This window comes from Vigna unguiculata, chromosome 5 (genome assembly GCF_037176805.1).
Source record: "Vigna unguiculata cultivar grain cowpea cultivar isolate G323 ecotype 2 chromosome 5, ASM3717680v1, whole genome shotgun sequence".
NCBI lineage: Eukaryota > Viridiplantae > Streptophyta > Magnoliopsida > Fabales > Fabaceae > Vigna > Vigna unguiculata.
In genome coordinates, this window is record NC_140796.1 from 47,151,241 (window position 1) to 47,176,722 (window position 25,482).

A 25,482-nucleotide genomic window follows, 5' to 3' on the forward strand; every position below is an offset into this window, starting at 1 on the left:
CTTAGTAGTGATATACTTGGATTGTTGATCAAAGTAGTTTATATACATATTTAGCCTTCTTGTGAAAGTATTGAAGTTGGAAACTTAAGTTTTATTAAGCAAGTTAGGAAATATTTATAACTTTGATATCACCTTAGAGTAGACGATTTGAGTATTATGAATGTGATTGGACCACAATGTTAAGTTTTGTTCAAGGAATATGTTTTGCTTGAGAATATTTAAAGTTTTTTTAGTTTTGAATATGTGATGATGATTCTTGAGATATTTTCTAATAGTAAATTTGTTTGTTCTTGGAACGGTGGTTCTTGCTAGTTCCCATGATAATATGGTAATCAAAAAGTTTGGTTCCTGCTATTTCATTAGTTCTTGTTGTGTCCCTTTTTTATGTTTTCTATGTGATTATAGAAACTACTTTAAATGACTATTTCTCTTGTTGGTTCGTTAGTTCTTGTTGTGTCCCTCTATTTTATGTTTTTTATGTGATTACATAAACTACTTTAAATGACTATTTCTTTTGTTGGTTTGTTAGTTCTTGTTGTGTCCCTCTGTTTTATGTTTTCTATATGATTACAAAAACTACTTTAAATGACTATTTATGTGTGACTATTTCTTTATTTGAGTGACTATTTATTATTAAGTGATTATTCATACATTTCATTTTTATTAGGAAATTTCTCAAGCCTCCAAGTTGAAGATGAAGATTACATCATCATTGGATCCTTATCAAAGTTTACACTCAATTGTTACTTCACACGGTAAATTTTAAGGATTTTAAAATTTTTGAGAAGAAATTATATCATTAGAAGGTACAAAGTTGTGTTCTATTATCACAACATCATTCTAATTAAGTAATCTTTTCTTCAACTGATAATTTTTTTTTTCACATACTAACTTTGATATGGGTTTCTCAAATTTGTAATTTTTTTATAAACTCTTCTATCTTAGTGTCAACACCCAATTTCGTCCGAATAAATGTATTTCTTTGGTTAAAAAAAATAATAATAAAAATAATATATAATATAATAATAATAATAAATAATAAAATAAAATAAAAAATATTTTTTTATTGATGGTAGGTTTTTAAACTTTAATTCTACCATGGGAAAAAAGAATAAAAAAGGAAAAAAAAACAAGAGAAGGAGAATCTAATTTATTGTTAATTATCACAGTCTTTTCATGAGCCCAAATGTTTTACATATTTTTACTCCACTGTTTGCTATTTACATTCTTCACATGAAATGTCAAAAAAGGACGTTTCATAATTTCTATTTTCAGAGGAGCGTATAATATTAAGAGCAATATCTTTTTTATAATAAGTTGAATAAATATCGTGCATTTACACTTATGTGTCTCTTTGCGTTGTCAGACTGAGAAGATATTATTTTAATTAGAAACAAATATTTCCGATATAATGCTTTTAGAGAATGGTACGATTTTAATCTTTAGAAGAAAATATTCTTGGTTATATGAATAATATGTTATGATTTGATCACGATCTTTATGTGACAGAATATGATTCTAGTAATTACAGACAATACCCCATATATTTTATTATAATTAAATACTAGGATCTCAAGAAGATACCCCAAAGGCTTATATAAGTACAAAATTTCTCTAATGCAAGACAGAGAAAAAATTCGAAAACCCCCTCTACTTTTTATTACATAGCACACACACAAGGGGGTCACCTTAAGGTAAATTTTCTCTTGCTCCTAGTCTGTTATTCATGATTCTCTTATAACATTATAACATCAAATATATGATCGTTTGAATTGTTGTATGATCAAATGTGTTCGGGGTTCTCATGTTAGATGATTTTGGGTTTGTCATCGATGTGCTCAGCCTTTCTTTTTCCCTCTATTTTTATCTTGGTAATTAAAAATGTTTTTTTTTGTAGGCTTTAATTCTCTAAAAATAATAATAATAAATAAATAAATAAAAAATTATATTATTTCTTTTATATAAGTATTGAATATCATGTCAAGTCTCGAACTTGCTTGATAATCAAAACACCCTTGCGTAGGCTTTTAATTCTTTTTTTTTAAAATTAGTTATAATAAAAAATAAAAATTATAAAATCATTTTGAATATCATGTTAAATCTCGGATTTGCTTGATAACTAAATCTTTATCACGTAGAATCTCAGGTTCTCTTGATATTAATAAAATATACATATACATACAAATCTAGAAAATAAAAATAAAATAAAATAGTAATATCTAACAACAAATTTTTTTACAAAGAACTACGTTATACCTGATTTTCCAAATGGAAATACGTAGGAGCGAGGTACAATCCTCGTCGGGCCAAAAATATAAAAAAATAATTTTGTTTTAATATTTAATATTTTTGTAGGTGTTTTTATTTTGTTTGATTTTTTGGGAATAAAAAATATTTTAAACATCGAATTCTAACCGTCTTAAGACGGGCGTTGTGGGGTGCTAATACCTTCCCCACACATAACTGACACCCGAATCCAAATTTGGTTTCGAAGACCATTCTTTTTTAAGGTTCTTCTATAGTTTTCCATAACAAACTATGGTGGCGACTCCTCTGTACCTTTTTAAATCATTTTCGCCGTCCCGCCGCGATCTCGGTTGCGACACTTAGTAATAAAAGATTGAAATTGCACCATTTACTTTAAAAGACGTATATGTGAACTTACTAAAATTAAATTTGAAATGATTACAAATACTACAAAATTGTACCGGATTGCATTCACTAGTGACTGGAATGCACTACAAAACATTATTTTCGATTTAAGGTATCACATGTGATAGTTTGGTTGAGTGGTCTAAGGCGCCAGATTTAGGCTTTGGTCTGAAAGGGCGTGGGTTCAAATCCCACAGTTGTCAAATATATTTTTTCCATTTATGATGACATGAATTTTTTTTTTGTAGCAACGTGGCGTCCATAGAAGAAATGTTAAAACCAAAAAATTATTTTTTCCATTTATGATGACACAATTTTTTTTTCCCTTAAAAAAAACAATTGCCCACAAGCAATCAAACCCATGACCTTGGCTTTGATCCCATTGTTAGGATCGAGTGCATACCACTAGGCCAAAAGCTATAGCCATTAGTCAGGGCACAACTCTTTTTACTTAAGAGTGTAACACAAGTCCAAGTGCCATGATTCGACTGTGACCTGACCAACTTGGCCTCTGCCACGGGACAATTGAGGTTACTTGCAATATTGTGATGATTTTTTGAATTAGGGAATTGGGGATTATGTGTTGTGATGTTTTCGTGGATGGGTGGGTTGTGATTGTTTTCATTGAATTCCTTGCTAGAACTGGAACCGCATGAAAGAAAAAAAAAAGAGGGAGGTGGCGGGCCAATCCCCTAGTCTAATAGCCTGCCCATTGGCGGGACGGGTGAAACTGTTCAATCTGCTAGCTTGCCAATTGAGGGGCAAATAACGGGTCGGGCCAAAATGGACCAGGCTGACTCATTTTGACAAGCCTAGTTAAAATGAGGTTCTATGACCTAGTTTATGATGTGAAAAAGAATTATGTTTGATAGGTCATATAGATTCACCCTATCACATGAGTGGATGTGTTCTTATCATGTGGAGAAAAGGCCCAAAATTTGAGAAGCCCATATCTCACTTAACCTAGTGGAGAGGAGGCTATAAAAAAGAGAGAGGCAGAACAATAGAGTCAGAACACACTGAAAGCCCTAACACATAGAGGGAGAGGTAGAGGGAAAATTCTGTTCACGTTTTTCATAGAGCTGTCACAGTAAATTCGGCGCTGCGGATTCGTTCACCGTTGGATCGGGCTGAAATTTTTACAGCAGGTTCGGAACTCATTGATCTTCATTCTGACCGGTCGGATCTTTGATACGAGGTCTGAGTTGTGAGATATTAGTTTCGCACTGCAGCAGTGATTTGTAGAGGTTTTCCCCTCTTGTTCTTCTCTATTTGAAAGCTTTGTTGCTTTGTTATTTGGTTGGGTGTTGGCACTAATTTGTGCTATTGATTGAGAATCTTTTGTACTCTTATTGATCATAGTGGAACTATTTCTTTGGTCTGGACGACTCGTGGTTTTTACCCTTGATTTGAGGGGTTTTCCACGTTAAAAATCTTGGTGCCTTTATTTGTGCTTTTGGTGATTTATTATTGTTGCTCTTTGATTATTGCTCCTCATAGATTCTTGCAAGTTAGGGGAAATTATATCCGCTGCATTCTCTGGTATATTGTTTGTTGTTGTTTTCCCCATCAGAGTGGCATCAGAGCTCTTGATTGGACTATATTTACTTGCTTGAATGATGGAGGCAAATGCAAAGATGGTTGCTTTGAATGGTACAAATTATCATTTGTGGAAGGGCAAGATGAAAGATTTATTATTTGTCAAGAAATTGCATCTTCCGGTCTTTACTACACAGAAGCCAGATTCTATGTCTGAAGAAGAATGGGACTTTGAGCACCAACAGGTATGTGGTTTTATTCGGCAATATGTTGAAGATAATGTTTATAATCATATTGCTAATGAGACACATGCTAGAGCTTTGTGGGAGAAGATTGAGTCTTTGTATGCTTCTAAGTCGGGCAATAATAAATTGTATTTGTTAAATTGCTTGATGAATTTGAGGTACAAGGAGAATTCTTCTATTTCTGATCACTTAAATGAGTTTCAAGGGCTCCTAGATCAATTGTCAGGAATGAGCATAAAGTTTGATGACGAAGTTATGGGATTATGGTTGCTTAATACTCTATCAGAGTCTTTGGAGGTATTTCGGGTTTCAATTACGAACTCTGCCTCGAATGGTGTTGTTTCTTTTCAGATGGCAAAGAGCGGTGCTCTTAATGAAGAGATGAGAAGGAAGGCACATGGTTCTTCATCTCAGTCTGAGATGCTTGTTACAGAAGCTAGGGAGAGAAGTCAGAAAAAAGGAACATAAAGGTGGTAGAGAGAAGAGTAGGAGCAAGTCCAAGTCAAGATACAAGAATTTAGAGTGTCATTTTTGTCATAAAACTGGACACATTCAAAAATACTGTTTTAAGTGGAAAAAGGAGAACAAAGACAAGAAGGGCAAACAGAGAGAGAATGATCATGATGATGATGATCGTGTTCTTCTTCGTGACTTTGAGTCCGTTAATCTTGTATCTGATGAGAGCATGTAGATTATTGATAGTGGTGCTACACTGCATGTTACACCTAGGAAGGAGTTCTTCACATCTTACACTTCTGGTGATTTTGGAGTGTTGAAGATGGGTAATGATGGTGAGTCTAAAGTGATTGGTGTTGGTGATGTTTGCCTGCAAACCAACATGGGAGTGCAGTTGTTGCTTAAAGGAGTCAAACATGCTCCGAATGTCCGTTTTAATTTAATCTCTGTGCAGTTGCTTGATGATTGTGGTTATGACAATCACTTTGGTTCTAGTAAATGGAAGCTCACTAAAGGTAACTTGGTTATGGCCAGAGGGGAGAAACAATCTAAATTGTACTGGACTAAAACTTTGGTTGCTAAAGACAGTGTGAATGCTATGTATATGGAGGCATCTTTGTGGCACCAGAGGCTTGGTCATATAAGTGAGAAAGGGCTTAACTGCTTAGCTAAAAAGGATGTGCTTATGGGATTGAGAAATGCAGAATTGGAGAAATGTTCTCATTGCATGGCTGGTAAACAAACCAGAGTATCTTTTAAGAAGCATCCACCCTCAAGGAAGTCAGAATTGCTTGAATTGGTGCATTCTGACGTTTGTGGCCCATTAAAGGTAAAGTCATTTAGTGGTGCACTTTACTTTGTTACTTTTATTGATGATTGTTCCAGGAAGCTATGGGTCTATGCTCTTCAGCGGAAAGGTCAAGTACTTGAAAAGTTCAAGGAATTTCATGCTATGGTTGAGAGGCAATCAGGCAAGAAGCTGAAATGCATCCGTAGTGATAATGGTGGTGAGTACCGTGGACCTTTTGATGTTTATTGCAGGCAGCATGGTATTAGACACGATAAGACTCCTCCTAAAACTCCTCAGTTGAATGGTCTAGCGGAGAGGATGAACAAGACCTTGGTTGAAAGGGTTACATGTATGCTTTCGGAAGCAAAGTTGCCTAAGCACTTTTGGGGAGAGGCATTGCATGCAGCTGTGCATGTTATTAATCTCAGTCCCGCAGTTGCTTTGAATACTGAGGTGCCAGACAAAATTTGGTTTGGTAAGAATGTTAACTATGATCATTTGCGTGTCTTTGGTTGCAGGGCATTTGTTCATGTTCCTAAGGATGAAAGATCCAAGTTAGATAAAAAGACAAGGCAATGTATCTTTATTGGCTATGGTGAGGATGAATTTGGCTACAGGTTTTATGATCCTGTTGAGAAGAAGCTTGTTAGAAGCCGTGATGTACAATTCATGGAAGACCAGACCATTGAAGACATTGATAAGGTGGAGAAGACCACACCCGAGAAAGATAGTAATCTCACTGATGGTAATCCGATGAGGTTGCCCGCTCACAATTTGGAGAATGTTGAAACGGAAGCCCAAGACAATGAGCAACATGGTGATGTTGATGATCAACAGTTTGGAAGTGGAGTAGAGGTTCCAATTGATGATGCTCAAGAGGAACATGATGATGATGACGATCTTGGTGATATATCTGAATCACCTCAAGTTCAACTCAGGAGGTCAAATAGACAGAAACAACCTTCTACAAGGTATTCCTGTGATGAGTACATAACCTTGACTGACAGTGGAGAACCTGAGTGTTTTGAAGAGGCTTTGGATAGTGAAGAGAAGAAACAGTGGCTGGATGCAATGCAAGATGAGATGAAATCTTTGCATGATAATCACACTTACGACTTGGTGAAATTGCCTAAGGGCAAAAGGACATTGGAAACTAGGTGGATTTTCAGAGTGAAACAAGATTCAAATTCTACGCTTCCAAGGTACAAGGCCAAATTAGTGGTGAAAGGTTTCAGACAGAAAAAGGGTGTTGATTTCAATGAGATTTTCTCACCTGTGGTGAAAATGTCATCCATCAGAACTGTGCTAAGTTTAGCTGCTACTCTTGATTTGGAGGTTGAGCAGATGGATGTGAAAACAGCTTTCCTTCATGGTAATTTGGAGGAAGAGATATACATGAAGCAACCTGATGGTTTTCTTGTTGAAGGCAAGGAAGATTATGTGTGTAGGCTAAGGAAGAGTCTATATGGTTTGAAGCAGGCTCCAAGGCAGTGGTATAAGAAGTTTGAGTCTTTTATGTGTGAGCAGGGTTACAAGAAGACTACTTCTGATCATTGTGTCTTTGTTAAAAGTTTTTCTAATGATGACTTTATTATCCTGTTATTATATGTTGATGACATGCTTATTGTTGGAAAAGATATTTCCAAAATTGACAGGTTAAAGAAGACACTTGGCGAGTCTTTTGCCATGAAAGACTTGGGAGCTGCTAAAAGGATTCTTGGCATACATATCTCACGTGATAGGAGAGAAAAGAAGATTTATCTATCACAAGAGCAATACATTAGGAAGGTGTTGTAGAGATTCCAGATGGAAAATGCTACAGTTGTGAGTACTCCTCTTGCTACTCATTTTAAATTGAGTGTTAAACAGAGTCCTTCAAATGAAGTTGAGAAGACCAATATGAGTAGAGTTCCTTATGCATCTGCAGTGGGCAGTTTGATGTATGCGATGGTGTGTACAAGACCAGATATTGCACATGCTGTTGGTACAGTTAGTCGATTTTTGTCAAACCTAGGTAGAGAGCATTGGAATGTTGTGAAATGGATTTTGAGGTATCTTCATGGTAATGTTGATATGAAGCTTTGTTTTGGAGGTGATAAACCTACTTTGATGGGTTACTCAGACTCAGATATGGCTGGAGATATTGATTCCAGAAAGTCCACTTCGGGCTATTTGATAAAGTTTGCAGGGGGAGCTGTGGCTTGGCAATCAAGACTACAGAGGTGTGTAGCGTTGTCTACTACAGAGGCAAAGTTCATTGCTATTACTGAAGCATGCAAGGAGTTATTATGGTTGAAGAAATTCTTGCAGGAGCTTGGTTTTAGGCAAGATAACTATTCATTGTTCGTTGATAGCCAAAGTGCTATCCATCTTGGTAAGAATCCAACTTTTCATTCTAGATCCAAACATATTGATGTGAGGTATCATTGGATACGTGATGCTTTGGATGCTAAGTTGTTGGAGTTAGAAAAGGTTCATACAGATGATAATGGTGCTGATATGATGACTAAAGCATTGCCAAGAGGAAAGTTTGAAGTTTGTTGTGAGATCGCTGGTTTGGCGGTTATCTCCACATAGTTGTGAGGGGGAGATTTGTTGGGTATTGGGCTCCCTTCCTATGTGGAGAAAATGCCCAAAATTTGAGAAGCCCATGTCTCACTTAACCTAGTGGAGAGGAGACTATAAAAAAGAGAGAGGCAGAACAATAGAGTCAGAACACACTGAAAGCCCTAACACATAGAGGGAGAGGGAGAGGGAAAATTCTGTTCACGTTTTTCATAGAGCTGTCGCAGTAAATTTGGCGCTGCGGATTCGTTCACCGTTGGATCGGGCTGAAATTTTTACAGTAGGTTCGGAACTCATTGCTCTTCATTCTGACCGGTCGGATCTTTGATACGAGGTCTGAGTTGGGAGATATTAATTTCGCACTGCAGCAGTAATTTGTAGAGGTTTTCCCCTCTTGTTCTTCTCTATTTGAAAGCTTTGTTGCTTTGTTATTTGGTTGGGTGTTGGCACTAATTTGTGCTATTGATTGAGACTCTTTTGTACTCTTGTTGATCATAGTGGAACTATTTCTTTGGTCTGGACGACTCGTGGTTTTTACCCTTGATTTGAGGGGTTTTCCACGTTAAAAATCTTGGTGCCTTTATTTGTGCTTTTGGTGATTTATTATTGTTGCTCTTTGATTATTGCTCCTCATAGATTCTTGCAAGTTAGGGAAAATTATATCCGCTGCATTCTCTGGTATATTATTTGTTGTTGTTTTCCCCATCAACCCTATCACATGAGTGGATGTGTTCTTATCATGTATATAACTTTTTTGTGGTGAAACTTAGAAAATGTAGTATGACAGATGCATACTCATCTAATTCAACATAGTTGTCGACAATATTTTTCAATGCATATAATATTGATGTCAATGTTGATGATATGAGATGTAACTAGTTGGATGAAAGTCAAACATTTGATTCTAATATATCTTGAATGAATGAATTGATTATATATTCATAAAATTGTATGGATGAGATATGAATGAATTGTGAAAATATATTGAATTCCTTGCTAGAACTGGAACCGCATGAAAGAAAAAAAAAAGAGGGAGGTGGCGGGCCAATCCCCCAGTCTAATAGCCTGCCCATTGGCGGGACGGGTGAAACTGTTCAATCTGCTAGCTTGCCAATTGAGGGGCAAATAACGGGTCGGGCCAAAATGGACCAGGCTGACTCATTTTGACAAGCCTAGTTAAAATGAGGTTCTATGACCTAGTTTATGGTGTGAAAAAGAATTATGTTTGATAGGTCATATAGATTCACCCTATCACATGAGTGGATGTGTTCTTATCATGTATATAACTTTTTTGCGGTGAAACTTAGAAAATGTAGTATGACAGATGCATACTCATCTAATTCAACATAGTTGCCGACAATATTTTTCAATGCATATAATATTGATGTCAATGTTGATGATATGAGATGTAACGTAACTAATTGGATGAAAGTCAAACATTTGATTCTGATATATCTTGAATGAATGAATTGATTATATATTCATAAAATTGTATGGATGAGATAGGAATGAATTGTGAAAATATATTTATATGACTTAGATATATGCATGCATGTTATCCTATTTGGGTACCTATGTTTTTTTTTTTTTCTAGAGGATATTTTAGGAGAAAAATCTTAGTAGAAATACCTAACAAAAGGGAAAAACATTATTTTTTTTTTGTATTTATTTAATTTTTTTCTGGAGCTATTTATAAATTGTAATTTCTCTAAGAAAAATTATTTTATGAAGATTTTAAAGGACAATGTGAAATACACATACAAATATATGTTTGTATTTATGTATGTATGTGCACATGTGTATATTTGTGTGTGTTCGAACCTGCATTTTTATTTATCTTGTGGTAATTTGCTTTATGAAGACTTTAAAGGATAATGTGAAACACACACAAGTATTTGTATGTATGTGCATAAGTGTATATTTGTGTGTATGCTCACATACATGCTTATTTATCATGTGGTAATTAATAGTATTGTAATGGTTTCGAGGCTGTTACACATGCAACTAGATTTTTTTATTATTAATGTCTATCATAATTCTTTGGTCAATTTCTTCAACATTTTTTATCAACTATATCAATGTTATTTTTTTAATAGTTTGTTAGGCTTTTTCTTAATTAATGTCTATCATAGTCGAGTTCTTGAATTCTTTTTGAGAAAATTTTCGGTTAACACTAAGATTGAGTTTTAGTGGGGGAATCCTTCGACAGACATCGATCAAAAGATTAATAATAAAAAAAAAGCCTAAACATGTTATAAAAATAACTCTAGTTGATAATCTACATAATTAATTATGATTGACATCAACTAAAAGCAATATCAATCGATACTAACCGAAAAAAAAAACTTTGTCAGTGGTAATTAACAATTTTTTACTAACTTCATTGAAAAATAACATTAATCAAGATAAACTAAGAAATAATTTTCATCAATATTGATATATTGAATTATTAAAAGTTATTTAATATTTAAATAATTAATGTATTTAAATCTAATGAAAATATTTTATCTAAATAAAAAAATAAAACTCATAAATTTAAATTATATTATTTAATTAACATATTTATAAAAAATGGTTTAGAATGAGATTAATTCAAATTTAATATTTTAAAAATGATAACATTCTTTACTCAAACACAAAATTAAGTTTTGTTTGTTCAAGTACCAAATTCGGATTGGAGCTTATTTGGATTGTTTCATTTCATTTATTTGGTGAGAAATGAAAGAACGATTTCGAGAGCCCACTGCTTTTTCCGCTCCTCCATAAAAGAGATTCAAGATTAAAATAATGGAAAGATAGGTGAAAAAAAAATCTAAAATATTTTATTTTAATTCTACAAAATTTGCATATGTCATTCTTCTCCGTTGAAATTCATCTCCTTTGTCTCCAATAAGGATGACAACGAGGCCCGGGTATCAAAGTTTTATCTCATCCCATTCCCACCGGGTAATGGGTATGATATCGTACCCGTACCCGTTTCCTTACTACTTCAATATAAATTTTAATTAATTTTTATAAAATAATAAAAAATTACGGTAAAAGAAACATAATATTATCAAATATTCAATATTAGGAGGAGGATGATTGTTTCTTCGATATCAAATACTTTGAAATAAATTATAATTGTTTATATTTTAGATTGGAATACCAAATAAAATTTTATGAGAACTAAAACATTTATTAAATTTGCAAACTGCAAACATTAATGAAACCTAGTTGATAAAATTTAAAAAAAAAAATTAAAAATTTAAAGGAAAACAAATATTGAAATTAAAATATATTTTAAATGTTTGTTTACTTCAATTTTTTTAAATTCTAATGAATCTATTTTTTTATACACTAATAAAAATGATAATACATCACTTAATCAAAATAACACAAATAATAAATAATAAACATAATAAAATAAATTTAACATGATTATTGTATCTTTTGAACTCCAATATATGTTGGATGGTGATAAAAAAATATTCATGACAATTACATTAAATTTTGATATTGTAGTAAATAAAAGTTATTTATACAATTATAGTGAAAAATTACAGTATGATTGATATAATGAGTTAGAAAATAAAAAATAATTAGATAAAATATACTGAAATAATATTCTACATGATGAAAATAAACAACAAATAAAAATATTAAAAAATTAACAAATGTATGTCTTAAAAACAATTTGAGAAACTATTGAAAGAAATTACACAAAGGAAAAAGAATTTATAATTAAGGGTATGATAAGATGAAAAATACCTTAGACATCTAAGAACACTTTTCAAATATCAACATATATACTCAATGGTTGAAAAATAATTGTTTTAGCGAAACAAAAGAGTTCTTCGAATAAAACAAAAATTAATAAAAATAAGTAAAGAGTTTTTTTTTTTATATTACCTAGTAAATGAAATATTTATTCTGTTAAACACTTAACACTTAAATTGAGAGTATTAAACATACTCATGTGAAAGGAGAATATACAATAAATAAAAATATTAAAAAATAATAGAAATATTCAAATACGAGACATAAATAAAATTTAATTGACATACATCATTTTAACATAATTACATAAATATTATGATAAGATGAAAAATATATTGGAGATGCGAATGAGTTTCATGACAAACCAAATAATTAGAAGAAATAAAAAATTGAATATATATATATATATATATATATATATATATATATATATATATATATATATATATATATATATATATATATATATATATATATATATATATATATATATAGGCGGGGACGAGTATTATGGCGGGGATATGTACATACTCATAACCATCCCCATACCCAATTTAAAAAGTAGGAGATTCCCCATACTCATACCCATACCCAGTCAATACGGAGATTTTTCGTCAAAACGGGGACGCGTTCGGACAATACCCACGGGTACGGGTTCATTTGCCATCTCTAGTCATCAATTTTGAAATTTTAAAGAATGTTTTGATATATAAACCTTTTAAAAGAGTGTGATATAGCCAAAGTGAGAATTTATACCTTCAGTATTACTAAAAAATTTACAACAAAAATAACTCCTTCTACATGAGAGAGAAAAAAAACTTATACCAGTGCAATATTTATGAAGTATTATATTATTTAACAATCTATTTAAAATTTGTTACTAAACTTGAAGTTCACAATGATTTTCTTCTATTAAATTTCATTAGAATTAAAAAAAAAAGTTGAAAAACATCAAATAATTTATAATTTAAAAATGTATTATGTTGAAACGTGTGTGTTTCTTCTTCTTCTTCTCTTGATATAGAATGGAAAATAGCGTTCAACGGAAATGTGGAAAGAAATTGTATAAATAACAGATTTTCTACTGTTTGAATAATTTTAGCAATTAAAGAAATAAAATTACAGTACTTGGATCGCGTTTTCGTCAATGTACATAGAATTAGACTATGCCAAACGAGTGGATGATTTTGGGATCATGTTAAATTAACACATGCTCATGTTTTTGCTGTAGCTGCATGGTAGCTACATAAAGAAAAAGCAAATGCTGTATATCTAACTTTTTCACCATGAAATCTTAAGCATGTAATACAACATATTATTTGTGTCATTTTCTTACTACAGTTAAAGAAACACGGAATTTCGCTATCTGGGAATACAACCACCATTCTTCAAAATCGTGGACTTCAGAACATGTAAAAAAAGAGTCTATTTTGCTTTTCTGATAGCTTCAACGAGAAAAGAACACAGTTGAGGCCCATTTTCTGTATCAGACGAAAACTGTACAGTGCCTAAGACTCTCTAAGCAATTCAACATGGATCTTGCTCATTGATATTGATTACTAAGTGTATGACAAAATGACTGAGTCAAAGATAAAAAACTTTCTCACAAATATTCTTTTCAAAATCATCTCTAGTTTAAGACACGGGTGAATATAAAACAGTTACTTAATCACTACAAGACACAGGTCACTATAATCGATTCTTTCTGTTAGGATAATATAAATATTTAAAAGTTTCGTATTGAATAGAATAAAAAAATTATAATACATGAAAAAAATTCAAACACTAAACCTTAAACTTACTTTATAAACTTAATAATAGGGTATGGTAAATGTGTTCTAAAAATGTATGATAACGATTTCTAAATCATTTTTCTCAATTACAAAATCAGAATTGTAAAATGGTTTTGAATACTATAATTTGGGAGTTGTGGACCTAATGAATCTCGATCTATGAACTAATCCATTTATAAGAAAAATCTATATACTTATTTTTTTTCAAAATTCTCTTCAAATATGAGTTTCCACATCTTACAAAGACTTTGACATTAATTCTAACTCAACTTTAAATCAATAAGTTTATAGATTCTTTTCCTTACATATTACTCACCCATTCATATCCATCTAATGTGAATTTTTCGATCATACTTTTTTCATAATTTCTTCATTAAGTGTGAGTCTCAACACATTGCAAAATTTTCAAGTATCAAGAATAAGATTTATAAACTCATTTCAAGTATTGAGTTTGAAGTGACATTAAGTTTCTGGTATGGCTTCAATCCTTTTTATTGGATATAAATGTTTTCGATTCAGCACGCTATAAATTGATCAGAAAACAGTCAAACTCACAAACAAGGACCACCCTTTAGTTGGCCACCACCCCCATATACTAGTAAAACTACTACTATTCATAAAAACTGCAAGTGTGGATGGTTTTAAAACTTTCAGGACAAGACTAACAGTTGGGGGTTGAGGTTGAGCGAGTGAAATTGATCACTCAATCTTTCTACTGCTGGAAACAAATTTATATTTGAACACTGAAATGGTAGAGAGAGAGAGAGAGAGAGAGAGATTAGAAAAGAAAAATATAGATATGGTAGATGTAATAATGAATACTAGAAGTAGAGGGTGATGTTGTAGTTGTTTGATGAAGTTTGAGGCATGCATATGGGTTTGTCTTGTGGTTGTGGCACTTGAGTAGGATCCTTTGGTAGAACAGTAAAGTAGATGGTAGAATAGTAAATGATGAGATGTAGAGATCAAACACCAACAGTGGTTAAGCATGTTCACAGACACCTAATTGGTTTAATTTTAAAAGTTATGGCACATGGACTTGAATTCACTGAGTGGACCATTTGTAATTTCATGACAGCCAAAAGGTCACACTCATGCCATTACAAATGTCATAACATACAAGCCAAAAAGAAAATAGTCCATGTCAATTCCTTATAAATATGCATTCAATCTACTTCTAGGGAAGACACTTTGTACATTTTGCATTTGGACTCTGCATCAACTCCCCCCTATATGCATCTTATTGCTTTCCTATTCCTGGAAAAAATATCCTGCTTCAACTAGATTCCTCTTGTTGGATTAGCTTAAAATAGCCTCCATTAATGTGACATCATACAAATTTATTCTACAAATCTAATTTCTTCCAATTTCTTACTCAGTTAGGTCTCTTTTTGACAAAATGAGTCAATTCAACTCACACATAACTTACACTAGTTTAAATTAAAAATGAACTAGTTCAATCAGATCCACTTTTCGATTTACCACGGGTTAGTGGATTAATGAGTCAAACGAATAAAAACATATTGAGTTGACCCATTATTTTATAGCAGTATAATCGAAGTATTCATCTATTTTATCAAACATTATTATATAGTTGTTGAAAATTATAGTAACGTACATGACTTGACAATAAATAAATTAAATATTCAAACTATTAAAATAATATTGAACATTATTATTATAGTATTTAAAAAGATCAAATTATCGACTTACACAATTAAATGTAGTGAATGATTATAATAAAAGAACTTGTAAAATAATGGTAAAAAAAATAGTAAAGAATTGTTGTTGGTAGGTTGTAGATTAACTCACATTCAATTCAATTTAAATTTGTTTAACTAAGAGTTATGTAAATTGGTCTTATTTCATCAATACTTAAATTAAATTTATTCTATCCGATCTAATTCAAACATGTGGTAAATAAAAAAGACTCACGGATTAAAATACTTTTTATGAGTAAATTTATTATCTTAGACTTTTAGATTAAAAATAATATCAATCTCTTATAATTTAAACTTAGATCATATTTAAGATCATATTTATATAAAAATTCTTCTTAATCAATCATTCAAGACCGGTAAATGATATCAAATGTGTTGGTGAGAGACGTAGAATATTTATTTTCAATATCCTTTGCAAGATATATTAGCAAGAGCAACTTTGGATTCTTTCTCTATCAAAATGTATGGTACGATTTTTAATATTTGAGCAAAATAACATCAAGTACACTTTAGCTATTCATGGATTTGATATGCACAGGGGTTTTACACAAGTACATTGAGTAGTATATAAATAAAGAATACCGATAAATCTCTTATATTAAGATTTTGAGTTAATCACTCACCCATTGCAAATTAAGACTTTCCCTTTATTTTCTCGTTAGAGTCCACACATCACAGTAATAAAACAAAGAAAGTACAAAAGAAAAAGGAGAAAAGGTATATCTTTGCAAATATAGAAAAAGAGGTAAGAAACAAGAGAATAGGAAACGGATAAAAAACATTGTGAGATTGAGATATCATACATGCACTTTCTCCAATGCAATTGAACGTCATTCAATTTCATAACACAAAGTTGTGAAACAGTGAAAACAGAAAAAACTACACTATTATTATATATACAGGGCAAATTGTGTGAAATGACTATTTATTTACATTTTGGGTTTCTGAAATTAATTATGTGAAATAATAAAAATGATTACAAAATATAGAAAGTACAGAGCCAAACCAGAAAAAACCATCGAAAGACTTGACTTTTTCACAGATACACCTTCATTAATTTGATGCATCCATGGGCAGTGGTGTTTGTTTTCCAACATGCATTGAAAAACATGAAGCAAAATAGAAAAGAATGATAGAGAAGAAATAAAGAAGTGAAAGAATGTGAAGATATACCACACTCCTATCTATCAAGTTAAAGCAGACAGACACAACTGTTTCTTGGACCCTTTGTTTTGATGCCACTGCTGCACATGTGGTTCCCCTGCATTCTAATCATGCAAGCTTTCAGTGGTCCCCTTCTTTTAAAGTAAACACATCACGTGCCTGCGCTGTTTCACACCACAACCCTACCACCACTCACTCCACTTCATCAACTCACTAATAAAAATTCTCACCATTCAACTCAATGCACGTTACAACCACAACAACAAAATTTTTTAACCTTTCCTTTCTCCCATGCATCTCTCATCCACTCTCATCTCATTAACTACACAGTTACCATCTTCTTCAAACGTTCAGAACTTGTATTTCCTTTTCTGTTGGTAATGGCAATGGCAATGGCAATGGAGGTGACTCTGCTGCATTTTCCATCTTCTTCAGCCTCTGTTGCTCATAAACTTGCCTCAGTCTCTCTATCTCCCTCTTGAGTGCCTCTTGATGAGCTGCATTTGTATCATTACTTTCAATCATAAACAATTTTAACTACTTCCAGACCTCACACATGATCACACACAGACTTAAATACGCGTGCACACAAAAAGTTTTCGCTAAAATCAATATAACTCTGCACTTTCATAATTGGTCTTTTTCTGGCAACTACATTAAAATAATTACTTCTCTCTCACAGTTACATTCTGAAAACAAATGTTCTTTTTTTCCTATTTGTGGTTTTAGAACATAACAAATCAACCAACACAAAGTTATACGATAAGTTGATATTGATTTCCATCTTTTAGAAACTAAATATCCCTATTTATGTGTATCTTTCTCGAACCAAATTGATGACATATATTTTCAGAAACCAGAACTGCAGTTTACTAGTGATGATGATATATAGAGGTAGTGTTTCTCTTTATATCTTTCTATTTAAACCACACTGTTTTACATTTTTCTTTGTTTCTCTCTCTTGGTATTAAATACAGTTTAGTGATTACCAAACTTTTCAGAGAAAAGAGAGAGAGAAAATAAGAGCACATGAGGTTAGGTTCAGTTGGCAAAATGAGCTTCTTTGTGGACAAATACACTTTTCCAAAGTATGAGGAATTTTTATTTCACTTACATGGAAAAAGTAAATGGAGGGTACATTGGATCAGACAAATAGCATGGATTCTAAATGCCATAAAGTGCTAATTAATGACTCCATCAACCTCATCTTAACAGGGTTATTAATTATGTCATCCATTTTACAAAATTAATAAAAATTAGACTTAAAATTAAATGATCTTTTAATTAAAGAAAATTACCATCTTTAAAGATCTTGTCTTGAGCAAGGGCTGCGATTCTTTGCTTGAGAGCACTATTGTCCACATTTAGAAGCAAACGTTGGTGATCCAAAAATGCAACCCTTGGAGACAGCACTGAAACTTCAGCCTTCATTTGTCAACGGATTGGGAAAAGGTCAATATTTTATCTTCAAGAATGCTATTTCAACCACATGTATTCAGAAATACTATTCATAACAATAGAAAAATATGAAATAAAATAAGTGGTAGGTTATGAAAACAATTAAGAAAAAAGTGAATTTTAAATATTGAAGAAAAAATATGTTATATATTATTATGGCATATAAAAATTAACTTGAAAAAATAATTATTTATTGTGGCTACTAAGGAAAAAAACAAAGATTTTTTTTTATCAGCACAAAGCAAAGATTTATTGTAGTCACGTCACGTTACGACCCAAACCTGTAATGAAGTTGCACTTCTCTCAAGCTCTGATATGTATTGCAGCTTCCTCACTCGCGATCTTTGTGCAGATTGTCTATTAGCCAAGATTCTGATGCAAGACGACAATTAGAGACAGAACTCAAAAAATACAAAAATTCTTATTCATGGTTCATTTTCAGTTTCAGTTTCCGAAAAAGAATGAAACAATTTGCAGAAGCCAATAGAAAAAAAAAAAACACCGCTTAGTTTTGAGAATCAATTCTCAAGTGTAAGTCTCATTTATCCACTTTTTCTTTTACGTTTCTCCTATCTCTTTCTTTTATTTTTTCATCATATATTTTTTTTTTCTTCTTCCTTCACCCATCCACCTCAAAATTAGAATAGACATTCATCATCTTCTTTCAAGAAAAAACTGGTTGACATCTCTTTAGATATATACTCCAGAAGAAAATAATAAAAAAGAAATAAATAATTGATATGATTGGTTGTACAATACATCTAAAGGAGGAAAATAATACGAGAGATGATAACAAGTTTGATTCTTTGATTCCTATCTGGGTGGTGAAGGACTAATTACTCTGAGAATGATTCTGGTAACATGAAGTTCACTAAATTTCTCTAAGAAAAACACTGAAATTCTATGTAATGGTTTGAAACTGGAGCAAGAAAAAAATATGAATGCTTAAAATCAGTAGTAGACGTACCTTTTGACTCTCTTGGGGTCAGTAATTTTCTCATTGGAAGAAGAAGTGTTGGTGTCATTTGGAGGCTGCGCAATTTCCTGCATGCACTGGCTTTCAACCTCATCTGCTTCATTTTTGAATTGGTGGCGGTGCTCCTCTTCCTCCTTCTGCACCTTCCTCTCCTTCCGGCAGCTCTCTTTCTCATCGTGGAAGAAGTTCTGATCGGAAGGGCTAGAAGGGTTGGAAGAGGACAAGGTAGTTGGTGGTGGCAAGGGGACCCCAGAGAGCACTACTTCATCGGTGAACATGGACATGAATTGTTCATCATCGAACCTGTCAAACTCATTCCCATTGCCGTTATTATTGTTGTGGTTGTTGTTCTCGCCACACCTCATTGGCGCGTCCAAGTAGGTGATGGAGTCGCTCACCGACCGCCTGTGAGCGCCGCGCCGGGCGGAGGAGAAGTCGAGGAACTCGTCCACCCAAGAAGGGTTTTGATTTTGATGATGCTGATAATGGCCTGTGTTGGCGGTGGTGGTGTCGTTGTTAAGAGGTGGCAATGGCATCTTCTGGTGCTGAGAAGAGAAGTCCGGCCAACTTGGTGAGAGGTTTGGGATCTTTGGAGGTAATTGCGCCATTTGAAACACACACACACACAGAGACACCGAATCAGAAAGTGTTAGTGCAGATTAACCTCGGATGTTAATGTTGTTGCAGTTGTACATGTCCCTGTGTGAAAAATACGCACATTATTGTATCTGTAATATTGCATATGGCATGCAGAGAGAGAAGAGATGAAAGAAATGAGAAGCTTTAACACACCCCTTTTATAAATATATATGCATGTTCCCAGCAAGCACAGGGGAATGTTGTTAGAGGTGAGAAAGGCACACGAACAAAAAACAACACAATCATGAACTTTCTTAATATCTTCTCCTTTTGAGAAAAAAGAAAAAGAAAAAAAAAAGGTATAATTTTGAATAGTTGTATTTTGTTCTGGGGTTTAAAAATCGGAAAAAAATCTCTGGGGTATCTGTATCTATGTGTTTGTGCAGTGGGGTCACATGGGGATGGGAAGGGATTGGACAGCTATGAACAGCTGGGAAGAGGGGTTGGGTTTCAACGGTGTTACTGGAAAGTCGCCACTGGATTAATAAGTAGTGGGAATCAGCCACCACGTGCCCTTGTGTCCGTCTTTTTAGTGGATGCCCTTATTTTTCTTTATCTTTCACAACCAAATTTTTATTTCTTTCACTTCATCAATATCAAACTTCTGATTGCATGTGTTTAAGAAATACAATGGTGGAGGATGATGTTCTTATAATAATATAGTTTCTTTCTTTCAAATTTGGGCTTTAGAACATTCCAGCACACTAATTTTAACCATTCCATCATCGTGATGACACTGCAATTAGCAACATCGTAAATATTAAGGAATGGAAAAAGAAAGAGTCCAACAATGGTCAAAAACATAGTTGACCATATTTAGGTGCATTTTGAAAAGAGAAAAAAAATTATCTGAAATTAGAGTTTTGTGCAGGTTAAAATGGAAAATGAGAAGAGATATAGGATTTGATTGTTTGAATGGTGATAAATTTGAAAAGATATTGTCTAAGACAAAAGGTAAGACATTGTGATATCTTTATCTGATAGAAGAAGAAAGAAAGGCCATGTGCATGGGATTATTGTATAATGGTGTAGTGGTTATGCATGGGGTGCAACGTGTCTCATTAATCATTTCGTTAAAAGGTAGAGATAGCACAGTAATTAAGATAAGAAAAATTGTTTGGAGAGAGAGAGAGAAGGATCATGTTATGTTATGCTCCCATGTGAATTCTTTGCACGCACTATATATGCTTTCTTTGCTTTGTCCCCAAACCATTCCCACATGTAGGGTATATGCCTCTTATCTCTCGGTGTCTATTTCTTTCTAGGTACCTTCTCCCATCGGAATTAATTAATCTAGTTTTTAATTAATTACAAAGTATTTCACAAAGCTCAAACATGATTAGGACCATCTTAATATGGATGAACTTTATATAATTAATACAATCTATACACTTCTTTATTAGGCCTTGCCTTCCCCTCCTACTACTTTAATCATTATCCCAATCCTATACTATTATTTTGTTCTTGTTCATACCCCACCCTACAAATTAATACTATATACCTACAACTTATAATAATAGGCTTCACACATGCATTTATGCCCTTAACCACTTCATAGCATTGCAATTCAAGCTAAATGATAAAGATAACAAAGATGTACACTAACAAATTTATTGCATCGTAACAGGTTTGGTATTAAATTACCTTATGTTAGTATGTTTTGTTAATTAAATTAAAGTCTATAATATATAGTATGACACAATTATATAGATATTACTAAGATTTTGTTGGCATATATTAAAAATTGATATGTACTATAAATGTATCCATTGTTAATGTAATACGTTAGATTATGATTACTAAATAATACTATTAATAATAAAAATATGAAATGATTTAATAATAATTATTAAATAAATAATAATACTAAGACATATATATAAAACAATAAATATTAATCAGATATCAATAATTATAATAACAATAAGAGATAAAAAATAGATGAGAAAAAGAGTAGAAATATCCTGGGTTGAGGCAGGACGTATAGTGTTATCCTTAGAGAGAAACATCCCTATTGTACAGGGCAATAAATACACAATACACAATCATATGTGTTTTAAATCATATGCGTCTCTCTCCCAAGATACAACACCCGTTAGATCGATCGAGTGCAGCGAAGGATCTCCAAACCTTATGAACACCACTGTCTTAAAGATAATATAGAGAAGGAAAGAATAACACTTTTAAGAAAAACTCTAGTGTTTGTTGTTTCTGTTGTTTTGTTGTTATTGTATCTTTCCCCATGCACCTAGGTGGTATTTATAGGTAGAAAAGGAAGACAAAGAAGTAAATTGTAATAAGAATATAGCTGTTAAACATAAAAAACATTAATCCATAAATTAAAGGTCAATAAAAACATGAGTAACAGTAAGTTTTTTATTTTTATTATTTATTTTTTAAATTATATTAAAATATTTCTAACAATCCCCCACATAATTTAAAAAAATAAAATAAAACAAAAAATGTATTATCTTTTAAAACAAAATATTGTAGTTCAGCGTAAGGAACCTTCCGGGTCTGACCCTTACACCTAATGCTTATGAACTTCCACCCGATAAAATGCAAAGACTTAATTGCCTTGAGCTACATCCCCTGTGACCGGGTTTTAGTAAATAACACATACAATATCAATGTTCATTATAGATTCTAATCAGTGGGTGCACGTTACAACCTTGTGCATATATCTTGTTTCATGAGTGTCACTTAGAGACTTGCCCATGTCTCACAATGGCGGCCCCACCATCACACTCACTAGGTAAACCCTCAAAGGGTGGTTTGTGACTCACACCCCTACAATAATTGTCATTGGATTTATTAAGAGGTATTTTATAAAATAATGCACATACCTCAACCATTGGATTTATTAAGAGGTATTTTATAAAATAAGCATAATAATGCACATACCTCAACCTAATTATTGCCACAATTTATAGTATACCTCGTCATAGGAATGAGACATAAAGAACAACTTTTTAACATATTTCCATGATAGGACACCTTCATCCAAGGTTAAAACATAACCATAACACTAGTGCAGAAATTGATTTTTACCTCGCCTTATATGCCTCGGTTGCCCAGGAACCGAAGCATATAATGGCACGGTGGCATTTTTGCAATTTCAGACAACTTTTATGTCTCGGTTCAGCTTAACCCGAAGCAAAAGAGAGGTATATGTTTCGGTTCGCCAAAAACTGGTGCCAAAGGAGGCTCATATGCTTCGGTTACACAGACCCGAAGTCAAAAACCCACTAGCCGTTACCTCTTTGGCCTCGGGTGGGTCTGAACGGTGCCAAATAGGGCTATATGCCTCGGTTCAATTAATAATCGAGGCCATATGGTTTAATTAGGGCACCAAATTCCTGAGCCCCCTTTCTCTTCTTCTTCCCTGCGCCCCTCTCTGCAATAATACCTTTTCTCTTCTCCCTCCGGCATGGCTGTTCCAGGCGTAGTGGTGATGGTTGGATGCGCTGCTGCCGGTACTTCTTCTTCTCCTGTGATGTGGCTGTGCGACGGAGATGGTGGAGTTGTAGTGGCTAGTGCAGGTTCCATGGCTCGTTGACGTTGTTGTTACAGGTTGTGTGTCGCGGTGCAATGAACCTTTGCGTGAGCGTTAATGGTGCAGATAAGTGTTGGAGCGTTGCGGAGAACGCGTCTTGCTCTCGCTGTTGCAATGGAGGTGTTGGTCGCAGTTGCAGATCTGCGCAGCGTTGATGATGGTTCGAATCTGGCTCGCGTGCAAGCAATGGATCTGTGTTGATGGTGAATGTTGCAGGTGCTGCCTTGGTGGTTATAGGTCCAAACGGCGTTGCTGTTGTTACGGAACGCAGGTTGTTGTTGCGGTGCCGGAACTCGCGGTCACGGTGGTGCTGTTGAGCGTGACGCGGTGGCTTCCATGGAGGTTGGCCATGGTTATGGTTCGTTGTAGGTGGCGCGGTGGCTAACAACGAACATATGCAGATCTGGTTCGCTCATGGCACTTGCTCGAGCATGGTGCATATGCATGGAAGAAGATGGTTGTGGCTGCTGCGTTTCGCCGGCGAGGATAGTTGGTGGGCGAGGAAGCTTTGCGTTTCCGCTGCTGAAACTCACGGTGGTGATGGGTGACGACGCTGCAGTTGCGTTCGTGTGCGAGGAAGATGGTGGCGTTGGTACGTTTTAGTTGCAGGTGCGATGGCTTTGCTGCGTTAATGTGAAGCTGGTTGGATGCGTTGCAGGTGCAGGCGCGCGTCGCACAGTTGATGGAGGTGCAGCTGCGGCTGTTCCAGATCCAATGGTTACACTACTGCAATGGCTTCCTGGTGCGTTTTCCGGCGCTCTAGTTCGTGGTGCAGTTTTACCATATGGCTTCGGTTCTATTTTGACCCGAGGCAAAAATGGAACACTATGGCTCTGGTTCATTTAGAACCGAGGCATAAAAGGAACTCTATGATTTCGGGTAACAACTGAGGCCAAAAGGGGTGCCTTTTGGCCTCATCCCAATATGCCTCGATTCCAGACCCGAGGCAAAATGAGGAAAATAACCGGGGCAAAAAGCCTTTACTGCACTAGTGTAACCAGTTGTTGGTTTTGTGTCACCATAATCAATATCCAATTTACATTATCCTTCAATCATCTCAAGAAATTTGACATATTGTCATAACTCGGAAAAACACAAATAATATTATCACTAGATGGCAAAACAGTACTAGAGGTATCACAAACAAATTTAGATAATTTATCATTTAAAAGAAACACCTCTAGATACTTATCGATATAAATAACCAAAGATTTTCTTTTCTCATTAAAAGGTATATTAACCTTTACAAGACACCCCCACATTTTGAAATATTTTAAATGTGGTTCTTTTTTCTTTCATAACTCATAACAAGTTTTATCACAATATTTTGTGTTCAAAATATGATAAGTAGGATATAAAATTTCATTAATATAATGTTAGGTAAGCTAGAACTTGAAGCATAACATTTACCATATCAAACAAAAGCATTTTTTTTTCTTTCTTTCTTTCGCTGCACTGTCATATTAACACCATACACTATATGAAGATGTTACATAATGAATAATACCATGAGTTTCACACAGAACAGTCATTTATAAAGACATGTATCATCACTTCTCTATTTAATTAATTTTGTACCTCAAAATTTTATAATTTGAATGATCTCTAACCAGAATTTCTCAACAATTATAATAATAGCATTTTATATAGCATAGCTTTCAACATTTGTAATAATCAAAGAAAAAGTTACTAAATATTTTATTACAAGAAAAAAAAAGCACTTAACTCAAACAAGCCATCACAAGTATATCATTTACATACCAAAACACATGTCTTGAATTAATAATTTATTGTAATAAAAAACTACTTCATAACATTGTTGAGTAGCAAGGAAGTTTCTAAATTCAGAAACATGAAAAACCCCTTTTTATTCATAAATCTGATAATTTATTAGTCATTTTTTTTCATATAAATATCAAGCTAATTTTTTTTCCTTTGCAAATGCAAAGTTTAGTTCAAGTGTTTTCCATAATACAATAGTTTTAGTATGACAAATTATTTGATAATTGTTTTCATACAAAACAGTTAAAATATATTCATGATATGGAACATCTTTATCAATGGTAAGAGTAGATAATATTAAAGCATAAATTAATATAACAGCAAAAACATTAGCTTTAGACATCACAAAAAATTATTCAACAAGCAAGAAATTCATTTATCCATAAT

At 33.4% G+C, this 25,482-nt stretch overlaps 1 protein-coding gene across 2 annotated transcripts in view; it reads right to left on the reverse strand.

The window, feature by feature from the left end:
• The window catches only part of LOC114183652 (basic leucine zipper 34-like), a 71,641-nt gene extending 51,519 nt beyond the window's left edge, over positions 1 to 20,122 (reverse strand). Inside the window, exons 1-5 of one of the 2 annotated variants that reach the window (XM_028070741.2) lie at positions 19,911 to 20,122; positions 19,110 to 19,817; positions 18,424 to 18,514; positions 17,983 to 18,109; positions 16,429 to 17,181 (exon numbers count right to left, since the gene is read on the reverse strand). In XM_028070741.2, the coding sequence (XP_027926542.2) occupies positions 17,027 to 17,181; positions 17,983 to 18,109; positions 18,424 to 18,514; positions 19,110 to 19,726 (990 nt within the window). In that variant the 5' untranslated portion in view covers positions 19,727 to 19,817; positions 19,911 to 20,122 and the 3' untranslated portion in view covers positions 16,429 to 17,026. The other variant, XM_085672932.1, reaches the window with a different exon arrangement.
• Positions 20,123 to 25,482: the final 5,360 nt, after the last annotated feature.